Here is a 19,881-nt window from a genome sequence, read left to right on the forward strand (position 1 = left end):
GCCATCAAGAGAAACAGGTGCAACGCACAGGATCACATCCTGGTAAGACGCAGGAGGAGCAGGGCCAGGACTCACCCCACAGGGCCCAGTCCCTCCACGTGCCTGTACCCCCGACTCCATGCAGAGTAGTTCGACAGCAAATCAAATGGCCTCCAGGAAATAACAAGAGTGAGTGGCAGCAGTTTGAAGAAGACGTGTGCAGAATCCTACAAACAACAGCTGAGGGCGACACTGGCAGTCAATGACAACCATCATTGTTAGCTATGCGTCTGAGAGATTCGGCCACATCGAAACGGGAAACAAGAAACCCTACAACAAAAACCGCAGGGCCACCAAAATACAACAATTGTGGCAGGAGCAGAGAACTCTCAAGAAACAGTACAAGGGGGCCAGTGAAGAGGAATGCCAACCACTAGCAGAGCTGCAAGACATCCTGAGGAAAAAGCTCATAAGTCTTCGCAGAGCAGAGTGGCACAGAAGACAAGGAAAGGAAAGGGCCAAGAAGCGGACATCTTTCATGGCTAACCCCTTCGTCTTTACCAAGAAGCTGCTTAATGATAAGCGGAGCGGCCGCCTCGAGTCCCCAGCGGATGACGTAAACACCTTTCTTCGGAACACCCTGAGCGACCCTGCGAGAGAGCAGGAGCTTGACCACAACAAGGCCCTAATAAGCCTAGCACCCCCAACAACTGAGTTTGACATGAAGGAACCAAGCTGGAAGGAAGTCCAGGAAGTTGTTAAGGCAGCAAGATCAGCCTTTGCCCCAGGGCCCAGCGGAGTACTGTACAGTGTGTATAAACGTTGTCCGAGACTCCTCCAGCAACTGTGGAAGATTCTGAGAGTGATCTGGCGGAGAGGAAGAGTCGCCAACCAGTGGAGGTGTGCCGAAGGTGTTTGGATCCCCAAGGAGAACTCCAAAATCATTGAGCAGTTTAGAACCATCTCACTACTCAGCATAGAAGGCAAGATATTTTTCAGCATCTTGTCCCGACGGATGACAAAGTTCCTCCTAAAGAATAATTACATCGACACGTCGGTACAGAAAGGTGGGATCTCTGGAACACCTGGCTGTTTGGAGCATACAGGGGCAGTCATGCAGCTCTTAAGAGAAACAAAGGAAGGCAAGGGACGCCAACGCCTATGGGTCCATACCGCACAAACTGGTTGAGGAGGCTCTTCGAAGACACCATGTTCCCAGCAAGATCAATGACCTCATTCTGGATTATTATAACAACTTCCGGAGGAGAGTTACTTCTGGATCTACAACATCAGAGTGGCACAGGTTTGAGAAGGGAATTATAACTGACTGCACCATCTCAGTCATCCTTTTCGCCCTCGCCATGAATATGGTGGTCAAGTCAGCAGAGGTGGAGTGCCGAGGACCCCTGACAAACACCGGTGTGCGGCAGCCACCAATAAGAGCTTTCATGGACGATCTGATTGTCACAGTATCATCAGTCCCTGGCAGCAGGTGGATCTTACAAGGACTTGAGAAGCTCATCTCATGGGCAAGGATGAGCTTTAAACCATAAAAGTCAAGGTCCCTTGTGCTGAAAAGAGGGAAAGTGGTGGACAATTTCTGTTTCACCATATCCAAAACCACCATCCCAACATTGACAGAACAGCCAGTCAAGAGCTTGGGGAAACTCTTTGACTGTAGCCTGAAGGACACAGCTGCCATCCACAAAACCAGCAGAGACCTTGAGGCCTAGCTTACCAAGGTTGACAAATCTGGGTTGCCCGTTCATTTCAAGGCTTGGATATATCAGCATGCCATCCTGCCTAGGGTTTCATGGCCCCTGTTACTATATGATGTCCCTATGTCAACTGTGGAAGCCCTGGAGAAGATGATCAGCAGCTATTTGCGGAGGTGGCTTAGCCTGCCAAGGAGCCTAAGCAGTGCTGCTCTGTATGGATCCACTAACACCGTACAGCTCCCCTTCAGCGGCCTCTCGAAAGAATTTGTGGTGAATTGAACAAGAGAAGCCATGCAGTATAGAGATTCCAGGGACCCTAAAGTAGCAGCAGCTGGCATTGAGGTCTGCACAGGCAGAAAGTGGAGTGCTGCCGGAGAGTTGCAGGTGGCAGAGGCACGGTTGAGGCAGAAGGCTCCTGTTGGGACGGTGGCAACAGGACGATCAGGCCTGGGCTACTTTCCAAGCAGCCAGATTGGCATAGCCAAAGGGAAGGAGCGACAACATCTCCTCCAGGAAGAGGTTCGCGCAGGCGTAGAGGAGGTACGGGTTAGAAAGATGGTGGGACTCAGTCAACAAAGAGCCTGGACAAGGTGGGAAAACATACTGCAGCGGAAGATCACTTGGTCGGATTTCTGGCGGGCGGACATTTACCGCATCAGATTCCTGATCCAAGCTGTCTACGACACCTTACCAAGCCTGACAAACCTTCACACATGGGCAAGAGTGAAACGCCTTCCTGCCCTCTGTGTGCTGGGAGAGGGTCCCTTCAACATCTCCTCAGCAGCTGCCCCGAAGCCTTGGCTGACGGCCGCTACCGCTGTCGCCATGATCAGGTGCTCAAGGCAGTTGCGGAAGCGGTCACCACAGCCATTCAGTCCAGTAAACACCACCCCAGGAAGAAAACTATCCCTTTTCTCAAAGCTGGAGAAAAGCCAGTGCCTACTTCCCACAGCCCCAGACTGGCAGCTGAGAGTGGATCTTGGAAAACAACTAAAGTTCCCTGATCACATTGCACAAACAACTCTCCGCCCAGACATGATCATCTTCTCAGATTCCACCAAGCAGGTGATCATGTGGGAACTGACAGTGCCCTGGGAAGAACACATGGAGGAGGCTCACGAGAGGAAGCTTGCCAAATACCAGGAGCTGGTGGAGCAGTGCAGAAGCCGAGGCTGGCAGGCTCGCAGCAAGCTAATTGAAGTGGGCTGCCGGGGGTTCGCGGGGCGCTCACCCTGCAAAGCTCTGGCTGGGCTTGGAATCACTGGTGCAGCAAAGAGGGGGGCCATACGTTCCATCACTAAAGTCGCAGAGAAAGCCACTAGGTGGCTTTGGATAAAGAGGGCAGGCCTGTGGCTTGTTGCTGCTGGGATGCAAGCCGGGACTTGATCAACCCTGGCTGGGCCACCTGGGCGAGAGGGTCCGATGTTGAAAGACCCGAACCCCCCTTTGATCCCAGGAACATCACTGATGATGCATCCCAGAGCATCCAAGAGATGTATCTTGCAACCTGAGTCGAAGCTTTTAGCTTGGTGATTCAGTGCTGGTTTTTCTCCCTATTCCTCGTTCGGCAATGCAGGCTAAGTTCTCCGGTCCTTATAATGTCAAAAAAAAACTTTGTGACACTGATTATGTTGTGTGCACACCTGACCGTACACAGAAAACATATTAATATGTTGAAACTTTATGTTGCCAGGGATGTTACTGATCATTCCTGTCCTCCCACACCCCCCCACCCCCCTGTCGGAGTCAGTGAATGTTGTGCCTGCTGCTGCGTTGTTGTCTGACTACTGTCTTGGGGAGGATGGTTTAGTTGCGTGTCATATTCCATTTGGCTGTGGACACCTGCCAAACTTTGGTATTCTGGGAAATTTGGATGCTTACCTGGAGCATCATCCCGAACCTCAGCATGGTGATGTGGTTAACTTGATCATACTGTAAGTTATCCTACACTGAGCTTCCCCTGCTTATTTGTTCCACAATTGTATGGTTCTTTTAGATTTTGCACTGATTATCACAAGGTAAACAGTGTTAACAAGCCTGATTCCTTTCCTCTTCCCCGTATTGAAGACTATATTGATAGGATCAGTGCTGCAAGTAATGTAACCAAGCTAGATCTGCTGAAGGGTTATTTGCAAGTGCCTTTAACTGAGTGTGTATCAGAGATCTGCGCATTTTATACTTTTTTTAACATTGCCTTGTTGGTCTGGTCAGGGCTGGGGACGGGAGAGAGGATTCCCACCTAAACCATATGTGTTGTGCCCCTAACCTAGACTGGGGAATTGGCTGTAATTAGTCTCCTGACAGAACTTATGCGTGCCGCTCATTAATGCATAGGCTGTTCACATACTGAAATAATGGCACCTGCCCTGCTTATTTACACTATATAGCCAAAAGTATATCAACACCTGACATCCAACATGTCATCCAAAATTATGGGCATTAATATGGAGTTGATTCAACCTTTTCTGTTATAACAACCTCCATTCTTCTGGGAAGGCCGTATACTAGATGTTGGAGCATTGCTGCAGGGATTTACTTCCATTCAGCCAAAAGTGCATTAGTGAGGTTGGGCGCTGATTTGGGATTAGGCCTGGCTTGCAGTTGGCTTTTCAATTGTTCCCAAAGGTGTTGGATGGGGTTGAGGTCAGGGCTCTGCTCAGGCCAGTCTATTTCTTCAGTTCCATTCTCAACAAAACCATTTTAATATGGACCTCACTGTGTGCCTGGGGTCATTGTTATACTGAAACAGGAAAGGGCCTTCCCCAAACTGTTTGGGAAGCATAGAGTCATCTATAATGTGATTGTGTGCTGTAGCATTAAGATTTGCCTTCACTGGAACTAAGGGCCCTTGCCCAAACCTTGATGAACAACATCCCCAGACCAACGGGTGTCCAAAAGTACTAGATGCTGAAAACACACTTGCAGCACAGAGCACACTGCACTGCTGCGTATAAATACTTCAGAACATGCCTCAGAAATACACGCTATCAGTAGGACTGCCACTTCATACCATACTTCATTCTAATGACAAAGATGATGGTGAAAGTTAAAGTACACTTTTTGGGGATAGGGATGTTTATTTCCACGAAGGATGGCATGCAATTGAGGGTAAAGTGAAATTGTAACTGACAAATTCTAATCGGTTCAAATAGGTTACATGTTTTTTCCACAAAATAGTGGAAAATAAACCTGAATATTTGCTACACCATTCCTAATGGTTGACTAATGCCACATTTGCATGGTAGTATCAAGTCAAGACATCAACGTGGCATGAAGTTTCATGATGATCAGCCAATGCTAAGCCTGTAAAATGGATGCTGATAATAGATTGGCTGGCATCGGCCATGTTTTTATAGATATATTTTGATCTTTGGACCCCCTGTGGGGAACTTGTACAGAGATGTATGATACCAAATTTCAACCTGATTGGCTAAAGAGTTGAAAAATTATAGGCATTCTTATAGGCAAACTCATTTGCTTGCTATATTGCAAAACCTCCATCCCATAAGGGAACTTTTCACATCAATTAAATTTCCTCAGTTGGACTGTTCTCGTGCCATCAGCAGGGTGTTCTGTAGTGATCTGTCGTCCCAATCGCAATGTAAAAATGTGATTTAACCGCAACTTTAAAATGGTACTCACAATTTCCCAAATAAACTCTGTATCATGTATCATTGGCAGCCTGTCGAAGAAAACCTGCAACCAATGTCAAACACAGTGAGAGAGAAACCCCATGGGGACGATTGTTTTGGTACATCATAACAGACTGGCCAGCTGAGGATGGATAACATCATACTTGTTGTTTTTGGTACACAAATTTGATCGTTCGCGTGTAATGCAAGATGCATATCGATCATTTGCTGTAATTTTGTATCCTTTTTCATATTAGTCTAATTTATGGTCAAACTAAGATAACTTAAAATTGACTCAATTTCATCTTGGGGTGGCACGGGTGTGCTGTTAGTAGCATGGTACCAAGTTCGATTCCCAGGTGACAGTCAAGGAGTAAGCTGTTCAGAAAATGGATGGATAGACAATTTCATCTTTACCAGCTTCTCAAACTACTGTATATGCATACATACTGCGGTACTCTGCCACCTTTTGTATTATCTGCCTAATTAGCTCTACAGGGACAGGTATCAATAAAATAAGTGAAATTAGCAGCTTTATTACAGTATGAAATCAGCACACATGGGGTGTTCACTGGATTATGGTAGGAAAACACTGCACTACAATGCCTTTGACTGCAAACAAATTAGAATTACAATTACATTACAAATTTATGTTCACAAATTATTAGCAAAGGCATTTTTAAAGACTGCAAATCTGTTTGTAGACCAACAACCATTTGGAAGGCTTACAGTTCAAAGTTATTTTTAACTGAACTGGTCCATAAATGTTAATTCATGCACGAGTCAAAAGAGATTTTTCAAACATAGAATGTTTTGTTTGTATTAACTGATTTTGAAGAGGTCAGGAGCTGAAAATGTTCATAGAGTTGGAAAGAGTGTAATTCAGTCTGTCCTCCACTCACCCCCACCCCCCTTTACCCAGTCTGTATTACTTCATGAGCAGACGTCCTCCCAAAGACTGGGCATGAAACTTGTAAAAATTATTGTTAAATCTTTTTAATAATAATTTTCTTTAACAGAAATTTTCTCATGTTCTGCATTTCACACAACCTCATACTAGAAGTGCAAACACCAAGTGCAAAAACAGAAGGAGAAAAAGCACACACCCAGAACTTCCTCATCTAAAGGACATGTGATATATGTACAGGAAATGTAACAGGAAGACTTGAAAATAGTTTCATGCAAACGGTTGTGCACATAATTTCACAGCAATCAACTGATGACAGGAATGGAAAGGATGTCTCCATTGCCACTTGCCTCACTCTGCATCAGTCTAGCAGCCATAGGTAGGACAAGTTAGATATACTGCTCTTCTTTTGTCAGGGATCTAAATTTCAAGTCCTGTTGTATGCACATAATATATTCAGATGTTATGTATGCATAGATTTTCTCCAGTGCTTTTGAAGACTCACTGTGAGACTTCTAACTTTTCATGTGCCGAAAAGACACATGCTTCGAGTGGTATTTCACTGGGAAATTGCAATAATCTATTGATTTCTGAGTTAAGCAGATTCTGAATTTAAATTTAGGCATTTTTGTAATACCTGGGTGATTTTTTTATTCTTGTGAAAAAACAACAGAAGGTAAAAGAGTGACAACAAATGCCCCGACGAAGGTCTTGTACCGAAAGCTTGCCATTAAAAAACACATTTTTTGCAATACCCTCAGTGTGCCATCAGCCGTTTATTACATTGAAAGAGTGACAACAGACATTTATATTGCACAAAATTAATTGCATATAAGATTAAATGAAAGCTTTTAAATTGCAACAAAAATGTTGGTAGTCAACCTTTCTCTGGTTCAGATTGTTAAATATGCTAATTTTATTGTTATTAAAAAATAATTAATACTTTTTTCAGACATTTTTTTGCAACATTAATTGCATTCACCTCAGGCCATACTCAAACTTGTATTTGGATGTGTGCACCTGCCTAAGTATTTTTTGCAAAGCATGAATTATACATGTTTTCTATGCATATTTTCAGACTTGTGCACATGCTTATCTTTTATACTGAGAAGTGCTTCCTTGTATGTAATGGAAAATGTAAATGTGTACGGGTTAACCACAATGCCCATAGATGGACAAAAATACAGACACCAGAATTATTACACTTAGACTGCATTAATAGTACCTTAGACTAAAAACGGAGGAGACTTTAATTATGAAAAACTATTAAAATAAGGCTCTTGAAATCAAGAAATAGTTTCTGCATATCTGCCGTAAAATATCACCATAGTCATCACTTTAAAGCTGAAAAATATTAGAAAAGAATAGGAGGCTTTACAATAAAACAATGTAAAAAAAATCTTCCAGTTTGGAAGCCAGCTGTTATTTCGGAATGGTTTTCATATGGAACAGTAGCCTTTTGAAGAAAACATTAAAGAAGAAACATAAAAAATATGTGTAATTATTGGAATGGCAGGTATGCCATCCCGCCAAGTTACGCCATGGCGGGGCGGCATGCCCCATACCTATACAGCACCAAGACTTTGGCACTTTTCAGGGTTTCCTACAGAAATAACAGCGACAGACTCTCAGCCCTTAAAAACATTAATTTCTGTACATTCTGACCCTATTTCCACAGACAGAATTCATAAACAACTTCACATGTCCACACAATAAAGCCCCAAACTAAGGGGATTTTGCGTTTTTTCCTTCTTCTTATTTTTCAAGTGACTTGAAACAATTGAGGAAACATTGGGTAGCATTGCTTTGGAATATATGCAAGGTAGCATATTGTTTGTAGTACAGTAACTTGGCATCATTTTGATATCAATACGTTTAATGGCAGGCGTAGATTTTGCCAGTTTGAATGAATGAGTTATAGACAGTGCTTTGTATGTGTGAGTAACTTGGCATTTTTGTAAGTTGAAAACGTGTTGTTTTATGAGATGTATATATTCACAGCCCATATTATCTTCCCATTTGATCAATATGATGAGAGAGGCTGCACATGAACTGTAATTGTGTAAATGACAACATTTGAATCTAGTAATTTTACCAATATTTTTTCAAAATTTTACAAATGTTAGTACACACCAATTTCTCAGCAACCAAAATAAATAGAATATTATGCAGTGCAAATTTTTCCTTGGATGTGATTTTTTCCATAAACAAAGCTTTCAATATCAGCAGACAGTAAAACATCTGTTGATTGTACTGCAGGATAACCTTCGTGATCTTTTTTTGCTTGTGAGCCTTGGGCCTTTTACTTGTGAACATTGGGCCTCATTCACCAACCGTTCTTAAGAATAATTTTCTTCTTGAAACCCACTTATGCAGTTTTCACAAAGATTCTGACATTCACCAATGTTTTCTTATCTAGGATTTTTTCTTAGGTAACCATTTTCATTATTTTAAGGTGCATTAGCTTTAAGGTGCCAGGTTCCGCCTTAGAGGGTGGTTGCCTCAGCGGGAGTTCATCTGTAAGTAAATGATAAAGATCAAACCATTGTAGTGACCTTTTATTTTGGGGTGGTTTCAATTATGCAATGTCTGGTCTATATCGCAAAAGCAAATGTTTAAATTTATGAATACAAACTAAGCACTTTTTAAACACATGGACATGTTGAAGAAGAGAACACATTCAGAGGCGTCACTAGGGGGGTGCGGACCGCACCGGGTGACACCATCAGAGGGGGGTGACACTGAAATGACTGGCAATAAATTTTTTGTGCAGTGTTTTGTGTAGCGACGGGTTGAAACAGCTAATTTCTCGCGATGCAGTTTACTGCCGGTTGATTTAATTAGCGGTATTAATGTGACGAGAAGCGCTTTGTTGTTCGAATGCATAACACACAATTCCTTGTGCCCACTCCCACCACATTTTTTTTTTTTTGCCGCCTCAGATTTGACATCAAACCATTTTTTTTTTTTTTTTGCTTAATCAGTTGTGCGCCCTTCTCCGGATACAGCATTCACTGAACGAGTAATAGCATCCCATGCATCTTTTTTTGTGTGTTATTTTATATCCACTACTGACGCTACTAAATATGACAGGTCGTTTGCTGTTCACTTCCTGCAGCAGTACCTCCACTTCAGAACTACTGAAGTTTTTCTTACGTTTGCAGTCCGGTGCTCCACCGTCTTTAGATTTTCGTTTGGGCATTCTTGACTTCTGTCTCAACTTTTCTTTTCAATTTCTGTGTGCACACGGCCCTGCAGTCTCATGCCCTTTTATGGGGATTGGCAAGGCGTTTACCTATGCTAATTAGGAACAACTAGCATGCGCTTTCAACTTAAGAAGACAATGAGATTCATCATTATAAAAACACGGGTGCAAATAATTCTGCGGTTTAAGAACACGCCATGAATCTGACGTAGACTTTTCTTAGGACCTTTCTCAAGAACAAATATAAGAAAAAACTTAGGAAGATATTGGTGAACGAGGCCCATAGTGGCTTTGCATGTTGACTTTTGAGCTTGATCTTTCAAATCAATGGAATATTCTCAGCCCTGGTTAACAAGCGAGGGATGACTGGAAGTGAGGTGATGCTTAAGTTTGCTTGGAACCATTGCATGTTTTGAGTTTTTCCCTATGTGCAATGTGTAATGGAACAGGGTAAAATTAATCCCCTGTGTATATAAACCTGCAGGAATAACTGTCATGGTGGAGTCTAATGCTCATCAGTCTAGCTTACTTACTGCTCTCCATTAAATAATCAGTGCTGCCACAGGAGGGTGACAGTGATGGGTCAGGAGGAGTTGGGGTGTTTTGTTTGACGGATTAGTTGAATTTAGCTTAGGTCTAACTTTTCATAATGTAGCTGCCCTTGCTAAATTAGCTAGCTAATGTTGCAGACTACATTTTCCAGTGCAATCAAAAATAACAAACTCACTCACATTGATGTGATGCTATCAAAATTCGAAAACCATTACATTTATGGCAACTATCCCCTACTCTAACATTCTGATGTCTCTTCTTATGAATGGCCTTGTTGATCTTATGCTGGAAAGAAGTTAACACCCGCTTTTTGCAGACATTAAAAAACAGATGCAGTTACCTTTGCCGCACTGGCCACCAGCCATGATAAATCACCTGTAGGAGGTCATATGCATAAATTTACATTATCTCCTCCAATATTTTTGCAGTCTAACATCAGAACACCCTAAAATACATATGCATTAACCCAAACACAGAAATTTTATGGATGTCGCATTTCTCTCATTTTACCAGTGCAAACCTCCAGTGTGACACCTTACTACATATGGAAAAAGCTATTTGTCTTGTTAGTGTCTATAAAAGTGCCAAGGAGGCTTAGTAAATATGGTCCTATGGCTCTTGTGAATGAGAATCATTCATTTTACAAGACAAGAACAAATATTCCTAGATCAGAATCTGGGAGCTCTATTTTTTGGCCAGTGCATGTGGCGAGCTGTCGCAGGGGTTGAATTACCATTTTCATCATGGATTTTGATGTGCTTGAGCCTTTTTGGTAACTTCATGGTTCGCTATGAGTCAAAGTGGCACTGCTGGGGGTGTGTCAGTGAAGAACAAATTAGTTGTTTAATATTATCCAAGTTATTTATGTTCAGTGTTCACACTGAAATACAATTATTTTCTACTGTAACATCTGAAATAAAATTTGTTGGTAATAAATATGTCCTTTGGAAATGGTTGCTGGAATAAATTAATTAATGCATAGGCTATTCACATACTGAAATAATGGCAGTTGCCATGCTTACTTACACTATATAGCCAAAAGTATGTGGACAGTTTAGTTACAATATCAGTAAAACACCTGAAATCCTATTCTGATGGGAGTGAGAATATAATATTTTAACAAACTTCATATTAAAGTAATAATCTTGAGGATTTTCATTAAAATTAATGTCTGTTAAGTCACTATCTATCGCCAAATTAGGTAAAACAATGGTGATTAAGCGTATTATTATATTAATTTATATTATTATTATTATTATTATTTATGATTAAAGAACTGGGTGTCTGTGGCGACATTCCGCCAGAGAGGGTAGGCAGAGCTAACGCAACAGGCTTGCTCTTCAACTCACTTGTGTGTGAACGGCGTACTGTTTTTTCCGGTGTCTGCCAGCATTACAATAACAGAGAAGGGGGGGCGGGTTATGAAACCCTAAAACGTTTTTGTGTAACATGAGAGGTCATATTATTTGTTGATGTAGATTTCGTATTACATTTGATGACAATGTAACCTTACTAAATTACATAGCTATTTGCACAGCTAACACTAGCTACCGGACCATGTCAAGAAAGGCAACATTAGTTTAGACAACGTTGCGCACAGTATCCATCTCTCATATCAGGTAACGTTGCGTTAGCAATTATAAAAAACATTAGCTAACGCTACCGACCGGTACCGACCTCGCAAACCGTCTCTCGAATGCAATGCTACCTAGTTGCAACGTGCAGTGTAGCTAACTAAAGGCCAGTTCAGATCAATGATTCGCAACGAGACTGGATGCAACTTGCAAAATTCCAAGACGTCTGATTGTAAACGTTCTAAAACTGCACTTGGCGATTTGACAAGGTGGGTCTTTTGAGACCCCAGGCAACGGCTTCAGACGCTCTGCAACTAACCAGTTCACACCACTACAATTTTCTCTGCAACATTCTAAAACTATTTTGTGTCGTTGCGGATCATTGATCTGAACTGGCCATAACGTTACCGTTATTTACATTGCCATCAAGTTAATAATGATCGAAATAAAGCCGGGGTATAGGTGGGGCAGAGCCGGGTCTAATTTCTGTGTAAAGATGTCAAGCCGGCGAAAACTAAATAAAAGAATACGGCAGTATGGATTAGCGTTGTTATTATTTTATTCCGCTTCCTCATATGTTCCTTCAGCCTTGATGCCCTTTTTTGATGAAATCTCCTTTGCTTTTGTTTTGTTCTTCTTGTTCTGATTGCTAATTTAACACCCAGCTCAGCTTTATCCTCGAACGGTTTAGCTAGCAAAACCAGAAACACCAAGGGTAACATTTTGCAAGGTGGTTGTTTCAAAAATATCACGCGACAATCATTCACCAAAAAGACTGTTTATTGTGCACGAGATACATAATTGCACGAACCACAGCGAATCCCGCAAATTCTTCTCTGCAATGTAAAGACATACCAGGCAAAAGGTGGATAAAGAACGTTTGTGGAAATTGATCATCACTAATTCTACCCCAGGTCTGCTACAGCATTTTAACTCGGCTCAGCAGTGTAAAGACAGTTTAAGTTAGCCTAATGTTAGACAATGAATGAGTATGTACATATTGTTACTTTTATAACAACCATTTTTTATTCAGTAAATAGTAAGTGTTATAGTTGGCGTGGCCCATGTGCCAACTGACTGACGTCACACGAGCGACACTGGTTGGATCCGGGTGGATCTATGGGAAGTGAGGTCCAAAAACACACCTGCAATTACTGCTTCTCACCATTGGTACCGCCAAAGAGAACGAAACGGAAATCTTCGAGATTGTAACTTTAATAGCACAAGTTATAACTACTCCTGCTACACCCAGTCCCAGTTCACCTCCTAATCACTCTGCCTACACAATAACATTCATTTTGCACATTTGCGAGAGTCGCCATCTTATACAATTGTTGTCCGAGAACTGAGTAAGCCAAATATCATCCAGCGGGAGGTGTTCAGCCCTCTGATGCTCCCTCAATAATGTGGAAATTAAAATGCTGGCTTAAAAGCAATTGCTGACCCAGCAGGCATCGTGTTGCTTAATGCCGTTACTAGAGTTATTAACCAAATTTTTGTCCTTTTTCAAAAGAGAGTTATCTGAAGCAAAGTTATCTGAAGCAAATACCGTTGATTAAAGTGTACTGACCAGTGGCGTAAGGTAGTTTTGACGGGCCCCAGTTCACGCTAGTTACTAGTTATGAAGCACACACACACACAAACACACACCATTAGGCGTATATATATTTTACCAACAATAGCCTACCTAGCATCTACTAGGCTATTAGCTAGCTAACCATAATTTGTAGGCTGGCTATCCACCTGGTAGCGACCATAATTTACCCAACTTGTAGCCTAGTAAGCCTACCATAATGTATGTATAACTTGTCTTGAAATTTATATCTAACAATAGCCTAATGTTACGATTATTTAGGACTAACGAAAGGTTATTTCACGTATGATTTCACATTTGAAAGCAGAGAACTGAGAAGCTGGTTGGGGCCTTGCAGTTTCACGTTGAGCTCAGATAGATAGTGCGTAATGTCAACCATGAAGGCTAAATCACACAGCCACTTGCTATCGCTGAGTTCCGCGAAAGGTTTCCCCTTAGTCTCCATGAATTGTTTGACCTCATCCCGCAATTCATAAAACCTCTTGAGCATGTTCCCTCGGCTCAGCCATCAAACTTCACAATAGTAAACCAGATCCCCGTACTACAATTCAAGTTCCTTCAGTTGCTCCTTAAACTGGCGGCTGTTTAGCCCTCTGCTTTTGATAAAGTTTATGCATGATACTACTGTTGACATCAGGTTGTTGAACCACAGGGACTGCGCATACAGATTCTCTTGATGAATAATGCAATGGCATATAATTAAATCAGTTGGATCAAGACTGAGACGATTCATTTCTTTTTTGATAAATGCAATTAACCCTTTTTGCGAGCCAACCATAGCTGGGGCTCTGTCTGTTGTAAGGCCACTTAACTTGTCAAATAGTAGCTGAAGCTTGTTCATCGCCGAAACAACTTTCTCAAACACATCCTCACCTCTGGTAGGCCTCTAAAGACAGAAGTTCCTCTCGCACTTCAAAGTCGGTGGTAATCCCATGAACGAAAATGGCCAGTTGGGTGCTGGTAATGTCCGTTGTTTCATCACAAGCCAGAAAGAAAAATTCGAAGTCACTTGCTGAGTCCTTCAGCATTTTTTCAATATCTTGTGCAATGTCAGTAATTTGATCTGACACGGTTCTTCGAGACAAACTAACACTCTGAAACAATTTGACTTTTTAACTCTGCAGTAGCGAAGATGCACTCTTTTACGAACTCTTCCTCTGCATGAGGCCTCAGCTTTTTGGCGATTAGCTCACTCACCACATAACTTGCCCGAGTTATGTTGTCTTCCTCACGATGAGGTCTCGTGAAAGTGGCTTGTTGTGCATCCAAACCCCGCCAGAGAGCTTTGATTTTATCCAGTTGTATTTGTCCTCGCAACTCCTCGAGTTTCACGTTTCGTGCTGTAATGATGCTCCAAATTGGCCTTTTTCATTACAGCTATCACATCCCCACAAACCAGGCAGACAGGCTTGCCTATCACTTCAACAAAAAAATAACTGTTTGTCCATTTTTCTTGGAAAGCTCGACATTCCGCATCAACTTTTCTCTTCTTTGCAGTAGCCATTTTACAGAGGGGGACAAAATGTAATGTAGCCTACAAACGTAGCAACCTTTGCGCTCTCAAAAAAACAACCAATCACAATTAAACTCAAGCTTTACATTTAGTGTTGATAGCCCAATCAGGACTGTCAGTTCCACTGGCTGGCTGCAGTAGGCTATGTTCGAAACTGAAAGTAGCCTGAACAGCGTCGGCAATATTTTTTTGTTTTTTGTCTGCAGCCTATTGATGAAATTGCATTCATGGAATTTCCTCACGGGCCTGATCCAATGGCCTGGAGGGCCGAACCCTGAGGTTCCCCACCCCAGGTCTAGACGTTCAGATTTTGCGCCTAAACTAGCTATATCATATCGTCTCGTCACATGATCAAATAGAGACTTGACATTGGACAGCAACATACATATTACCCAGCGATCATCATTGCATATCTGTATATGACAAAAATACTAAAGAAAATAAGAAATTATTCATTTAATTGAATAGTTTTTATAGTTTATTTGTAGTTTTTATAATTAATGTAGAATAATCATATAATTTTGTTATAGATTACTACAGACTATTTTACCAAAACAAAAAGAAAACCATGACAGAGCTGGGTCTGCCTTTTCGAAGGCATAGCCTATATAGCAAATGGCACCGTTTTTAATTTAACGTGAGTTCCTCTTTGAACACAGGTGTACTTCCGAGGTGGCAATCTGAATCACTCGCAAGGGCCCGTTCTCCGGCAAACACATTGTTGGAGGGCCCGCTCTCTCTAACCCTAACCCTAACCCTAACCCCCATACTATAGTACTATACATCCTGATCTTAAGGAATTTACATTTTTCTCAAGCACTCAAGAACAACTCCGGAATAGACCCAAAAAACAATTCAATCTTCAGTTGTTTCTTGTGACATAGGAAGCTTCTGTATTTCAAACCACAGCCTGGTATTATTACAGCTCAAAGTTATTGAAAAGCAGCACTCTTACAAATCCTAGAGATTTAGCCCCCAATTACTCAGCAACCCAAAATTTATTTCATATTTTACGTTGAATTCAAACTGTTTTATTCAGTAAACATCACATATCTCATTCAGTATTGTGGGAAATTTTTAAAGTATACAGTGCCCTTGGAAAGTGTTCAGACCCCTTCATCTTTTCACATTTTGTTACACTACAGCCTTAAAAAATTCATTTTTATTCTCATAAATCTACACACAATACCCCATAGTGACAAAGTGAAAACAGGTTCTTAGAAATTTTTGCAAATTTATTAAAAATAAAAAGTATTCAGACCCTTTACTCAGTACTTTGTTGAGGGACCTTTGGCACCAATTACTAAATTTGGCCTCGAGTCTTCTTGGGTATGACGCTACAAGCTTGGCACACCTGTATTTGGGGTATTTCTCCCATTCTTCTCTGCAGATCCTCTCAAGCTCTGTTAGGTTGGATGGGGAGCGTTGCTGCACAGCTATTTTCAGGTCTCTCCAGAGATGTTCGAGAGTGTTCGGGGCTCTGGCTGGGCCACTCAAGGACATTCACAGACTTGCCCCGAAGCCACTCCTGCATTGTCTTGGCTGTGTGCTTAGGGTCATTCTTCTGTTGGAAGCTGAACCTTCGCCCCAGTCCGAGGTCCTGAGTGCTCTGGCGCAGGTTTTCATCAAGGACCCCTCTGTACTTTGCTCCGTTCATCTTTCCCACGATCCTGACTAGCCTCCCAGTCCCTGCCACTGAAAAACATCCCCACAGCATGATGCTGCCACCACCATGCTTCATCGTAGGGATGGTATTGGCCAGGTGATGAGCGGTGCCTGGTTTTCTCCAGATGGGACGCTTGGCATTGTGGCCAAAGAGTTCAATCTTGGTTTCATCAGACCAGACAATCTTGTTTCTCATGGTCTGAGAGTCCTTTAGATGCTTCTTGGCAAGTTCCAAGTGGGCTGTCATGTGCCTTTTACTGAGGAGTGACTTCCGTCTGGCTACTCTACCATAAAGGCCTGATTGGTGGAGTGCTGCGGAGATGGTTGTCCTTCTGGAAGGTTCTCCCATCTCCACAGGGGAACACCTCTCTGACCAAGGCCTTTCTCCCCCGATCACTCAGTTTGGCTGGGCGGCCAGCTCTAGGAAGAGTCCTGGTGGTTCCAAACTTCTTCCATTGAAGAATGATGGAGGCCACGGTGTTCTTCGGGACCATCAAAGCTTCAGATTTTTTTTGTGCTTTTCCCCTGTACCTCGACACTATCCTGTCTCGGAGGTCTACGGAATTTCTTCGACTTCATGGCTTGGTTTTTGCTCTGACATGCACTGTCAACTGTGGGACCTAATATAGACAGGTGTGTGCCTTTCCAAATCATGTCCAATCAATTGAATTTACCACAGGTGGACTCCAATCAAGTTGTAGAAACATCTCCAGTATGATCAATCTGAAGAAAAATGCCAAGTTACTCAAACATACTAAGCACTATAAGCCATTAACCCTCTGGGGTCGAGAGCTCCGCCGGCGGAGCTCGACAAGATGAAATTAACTTTCGTTTCTATTTGGATGATTAACTTCACGTGCTGTTATCATACAGACGCAACAAAAACATTGACAGAAACCTTAGAATCGTGACTTTCCAATGCGCCCATTGGCAAATAATATGAATTGTTTTAAATGTTCTAAATTTGATTAATTAGATCATGTATGCTTCGTTAAACTTTACTCATTACTATGTGAATTTCGCTCAGCAGGAAGTCTGCCCAAATCGCAATCACATGTTAACAACATTATAATTACTCTCCATAGAAGGAGACTAAAGGAGGGGCGATGCGAGATCCATGTGAGAAATGCCAAGTCTGTGAAAGCGGGATAGAATGTCAAAGTGTCGCCTAATTCACTTCTTTTGAGGTGAACATTTCGTTTAATTTTGGAAAATGGTCCGTCCGGAAGCCGACACTGATGAAGAGCGGTGTCATTTCGAACAGCGAACTGATCCAGCTGAGGATCAACTTCATGCGTAAGTATATTTCTTATGATCATATTGGTAAATATGTGTACTGTATTGCAACGTATCTGTGTGTTTGTAGGAATATCCAGCAATATGCGCGTTTGTAAATTCCCACACTACGAACGATTCGAACTATTGCATCTCAAAATTATAGGCTAGGCTCTCTGCGTCTGGTTGTATTAGAAGTATCAGGTAGACTGTATGTTTTTAGATCATATTGGTAATAAATAGCTCGTGGCGTGGCTAAGATTCTAAAACTGATGTCCTTGCTCAATCGATATTAGCATACTGTAAGTAAATTCGGGAAATAGCAATATAATAACCACTTAGCTAAACAGACCTAGCCTACTTCAGATTGAGGCATTGTTATTGATGAGTTGCGTGTAGTTGAGCTGGAATAGCAATGTTTATTTAGTTTAGCTAATGTTGTTTCGTTGATAGCTTGCATTATTTGTAAATGTGTGCTGTATTGCATTCTCTGTGTGTTTGTAGGAATATTCACTAATATGCGCTCTTGTAAATTCCCACACTACAAACGATTCTAACCATTGCTTCTCAAAATTATAGGCTACCTCTCTGCGTCTGGTTGTGTTTGTATGGTTCTTTGTTTGTATATGATGTAACCATGTCACATTTCCTAAGTTTTGTTTTCATTAGTTAGTGGTTTGCCCCTTTTTTGTAAAGCACATTTAATTTTCACCTGTTGAAGGAAATGTGCTATATAAATAAAGTTTGATTTGATGTCACATTTCCTAACAATTTTGTTTTTATCATATCTACAGAGATGCTGATCAGGAAACACGGCCTAATTCACCACTAGCTAAGAGGCCACGCAAGCGTTGCATGAGTCTCATCTCATCTTCCATGCATATAGTTTGCTTCAATAAATGTTCTGAAAATCAAAAGATGTCTTTGTTTCTGTCTTCTAAATGGCTCACTGAGTCTTTGTCTTAGTGGTGGGGAGGCATGCGGCCAGGTGTGAATAGCCTACTTAGCTGGCAGGTCGTCCTACCCAATGCATATTCATTACAGAAAGGCCATTTGCCCTCCCATTCTCACCTGGTGTTGAAAAATAGTAGACACAACACTTTTAACAATGTATTTTATATTTCTCATTGGATTTGCTAAAATATTTTGTCATCTTTTGATACCCAAGACCTTGATGAACACATTTCAGTGACCAAAAGTCTTAGTCACAATTGTTCAGTGTGCTTTATTACAACATTCCTGTGCATGTTCAAAACTACTGTTTACAGTTTGTGTGTTTTTAGAGCAGTTTACAATCCATATATGATTATGACCTACTTACTGCTGCCATATTATTGTAGCTGAGTATGTGCTGAAAACAAAGATATGAAACACTTTGGAATCACTGTATATAAAGTTGATGAAATTTACACAAATGTCAGAGCATCGCACAATCACCAGTGTGCCTCATTTTACCCTTAGACCCCAGAGGGTTAACAATTGAAAAATCTGTCCTGCTCCGTTTTCTGTTATTTATTCTGAGATCGACTTTTTGCGTTTATAAGGCATTTGGATACGCTTAGCTGTAGGTAGGAGTCCTCTTTGCAGTCTTCCTTAGGTAGAGGACTGATGCTACATGAGAATTCGAGAAGTAAAAGTAGATAATAGTTGTGAGAAGTAGAACAGTTGACATTGGACAAGAGCATGCGCAGACATATTTCCCAGCAATCTTTGCATCTCAGAAAATAACAGTAGTACCAAAGAAATGACCAGAAATTATGAAATTGAGTAGCTGAAACAGAAAAAATATGTGTTCAGCAGAATGGGCATTTATGTGAAGTTTGACATGATCACTATGGAGGAATATTTTGGACAAAATTAAATAAATAAACACATCATAAAATGTGAGCATAAATAATTAAATACATCATGAAATAAATAAATACATAATGAAATGTGAGCATAAATAATTAAATGTGGCACAAAATGTATGTATGTATTTATTTATTCAATTATTTATTTATTTCAATGACACTACGTGTGCGACATGAAATAAGGCTTGAAATTAAACCGTCACTTTCACCCATCAAAGTTGGGAGGGCGGGCTCTAGTGAGTACACAAAACACAGGAGGCTTAGTGATAGGTGGAGTATTTCTGAGAGACCCGCCTCTAGTGGCTTCAGTCTACCGCAATCAAGCGATGAGCGATAGGATTCCCAAGGCAAGCAAAGCGCAATAGCACACCATGTTGTGCCAGCGGGCGGTCAGGACCAAGCGGCCAAAACCAG

The 19,881-nt window shown here is 41.6% G+C and overlaps 1 protein-coding gene and 1 pseudogene across 2 annotated transcripts in view; both read left to right on the forward strand.

Moving 5' to 3' along the window:
- Positions 1–241: 241 nt before the first annotated feature.
- Positions 242–3,083, forward strand: LOC135249541 (uncharacterized; annotated as a pseudogene).
- Positions 3,084–6,476: 3,393 nt separating this feature from the next.
- The window catches only part of LOC135247708 (integrin alpha-M-like), a 157,874-nt gene continuing 144,469 nt past the window's right edge, over positions 6,477–19,881 (forward strand). For both annotated transcript variants that reach the window (XM_064321478.1, XM_064321479.1), the window contains exon 1: positions 6,477–6,615. In XM_064321478.1, the coding sequence (XP_064177548.1) occupies positions 6,549–6,615 (67 nt within the window). In that variant the 5' untranslated portion in view covers positions 6,477–6,548. The remainder of the gene's footprint in view (positions 6,616–19,881) is intronic.

Source organism: Anguilla rostrata, chromosome 2, assembly GCF_018555375.3.
Source record: "Anguilla rostrata isolate EN2019 chromosome 2, ASM1855537v3, whole genome shotgun sequence".
NCBI lineage: Eukaryota > Metazoa > Chordata > Actinopteri > Anguilliformes > Anguillidae > Anguilla > Anguilla rostrata.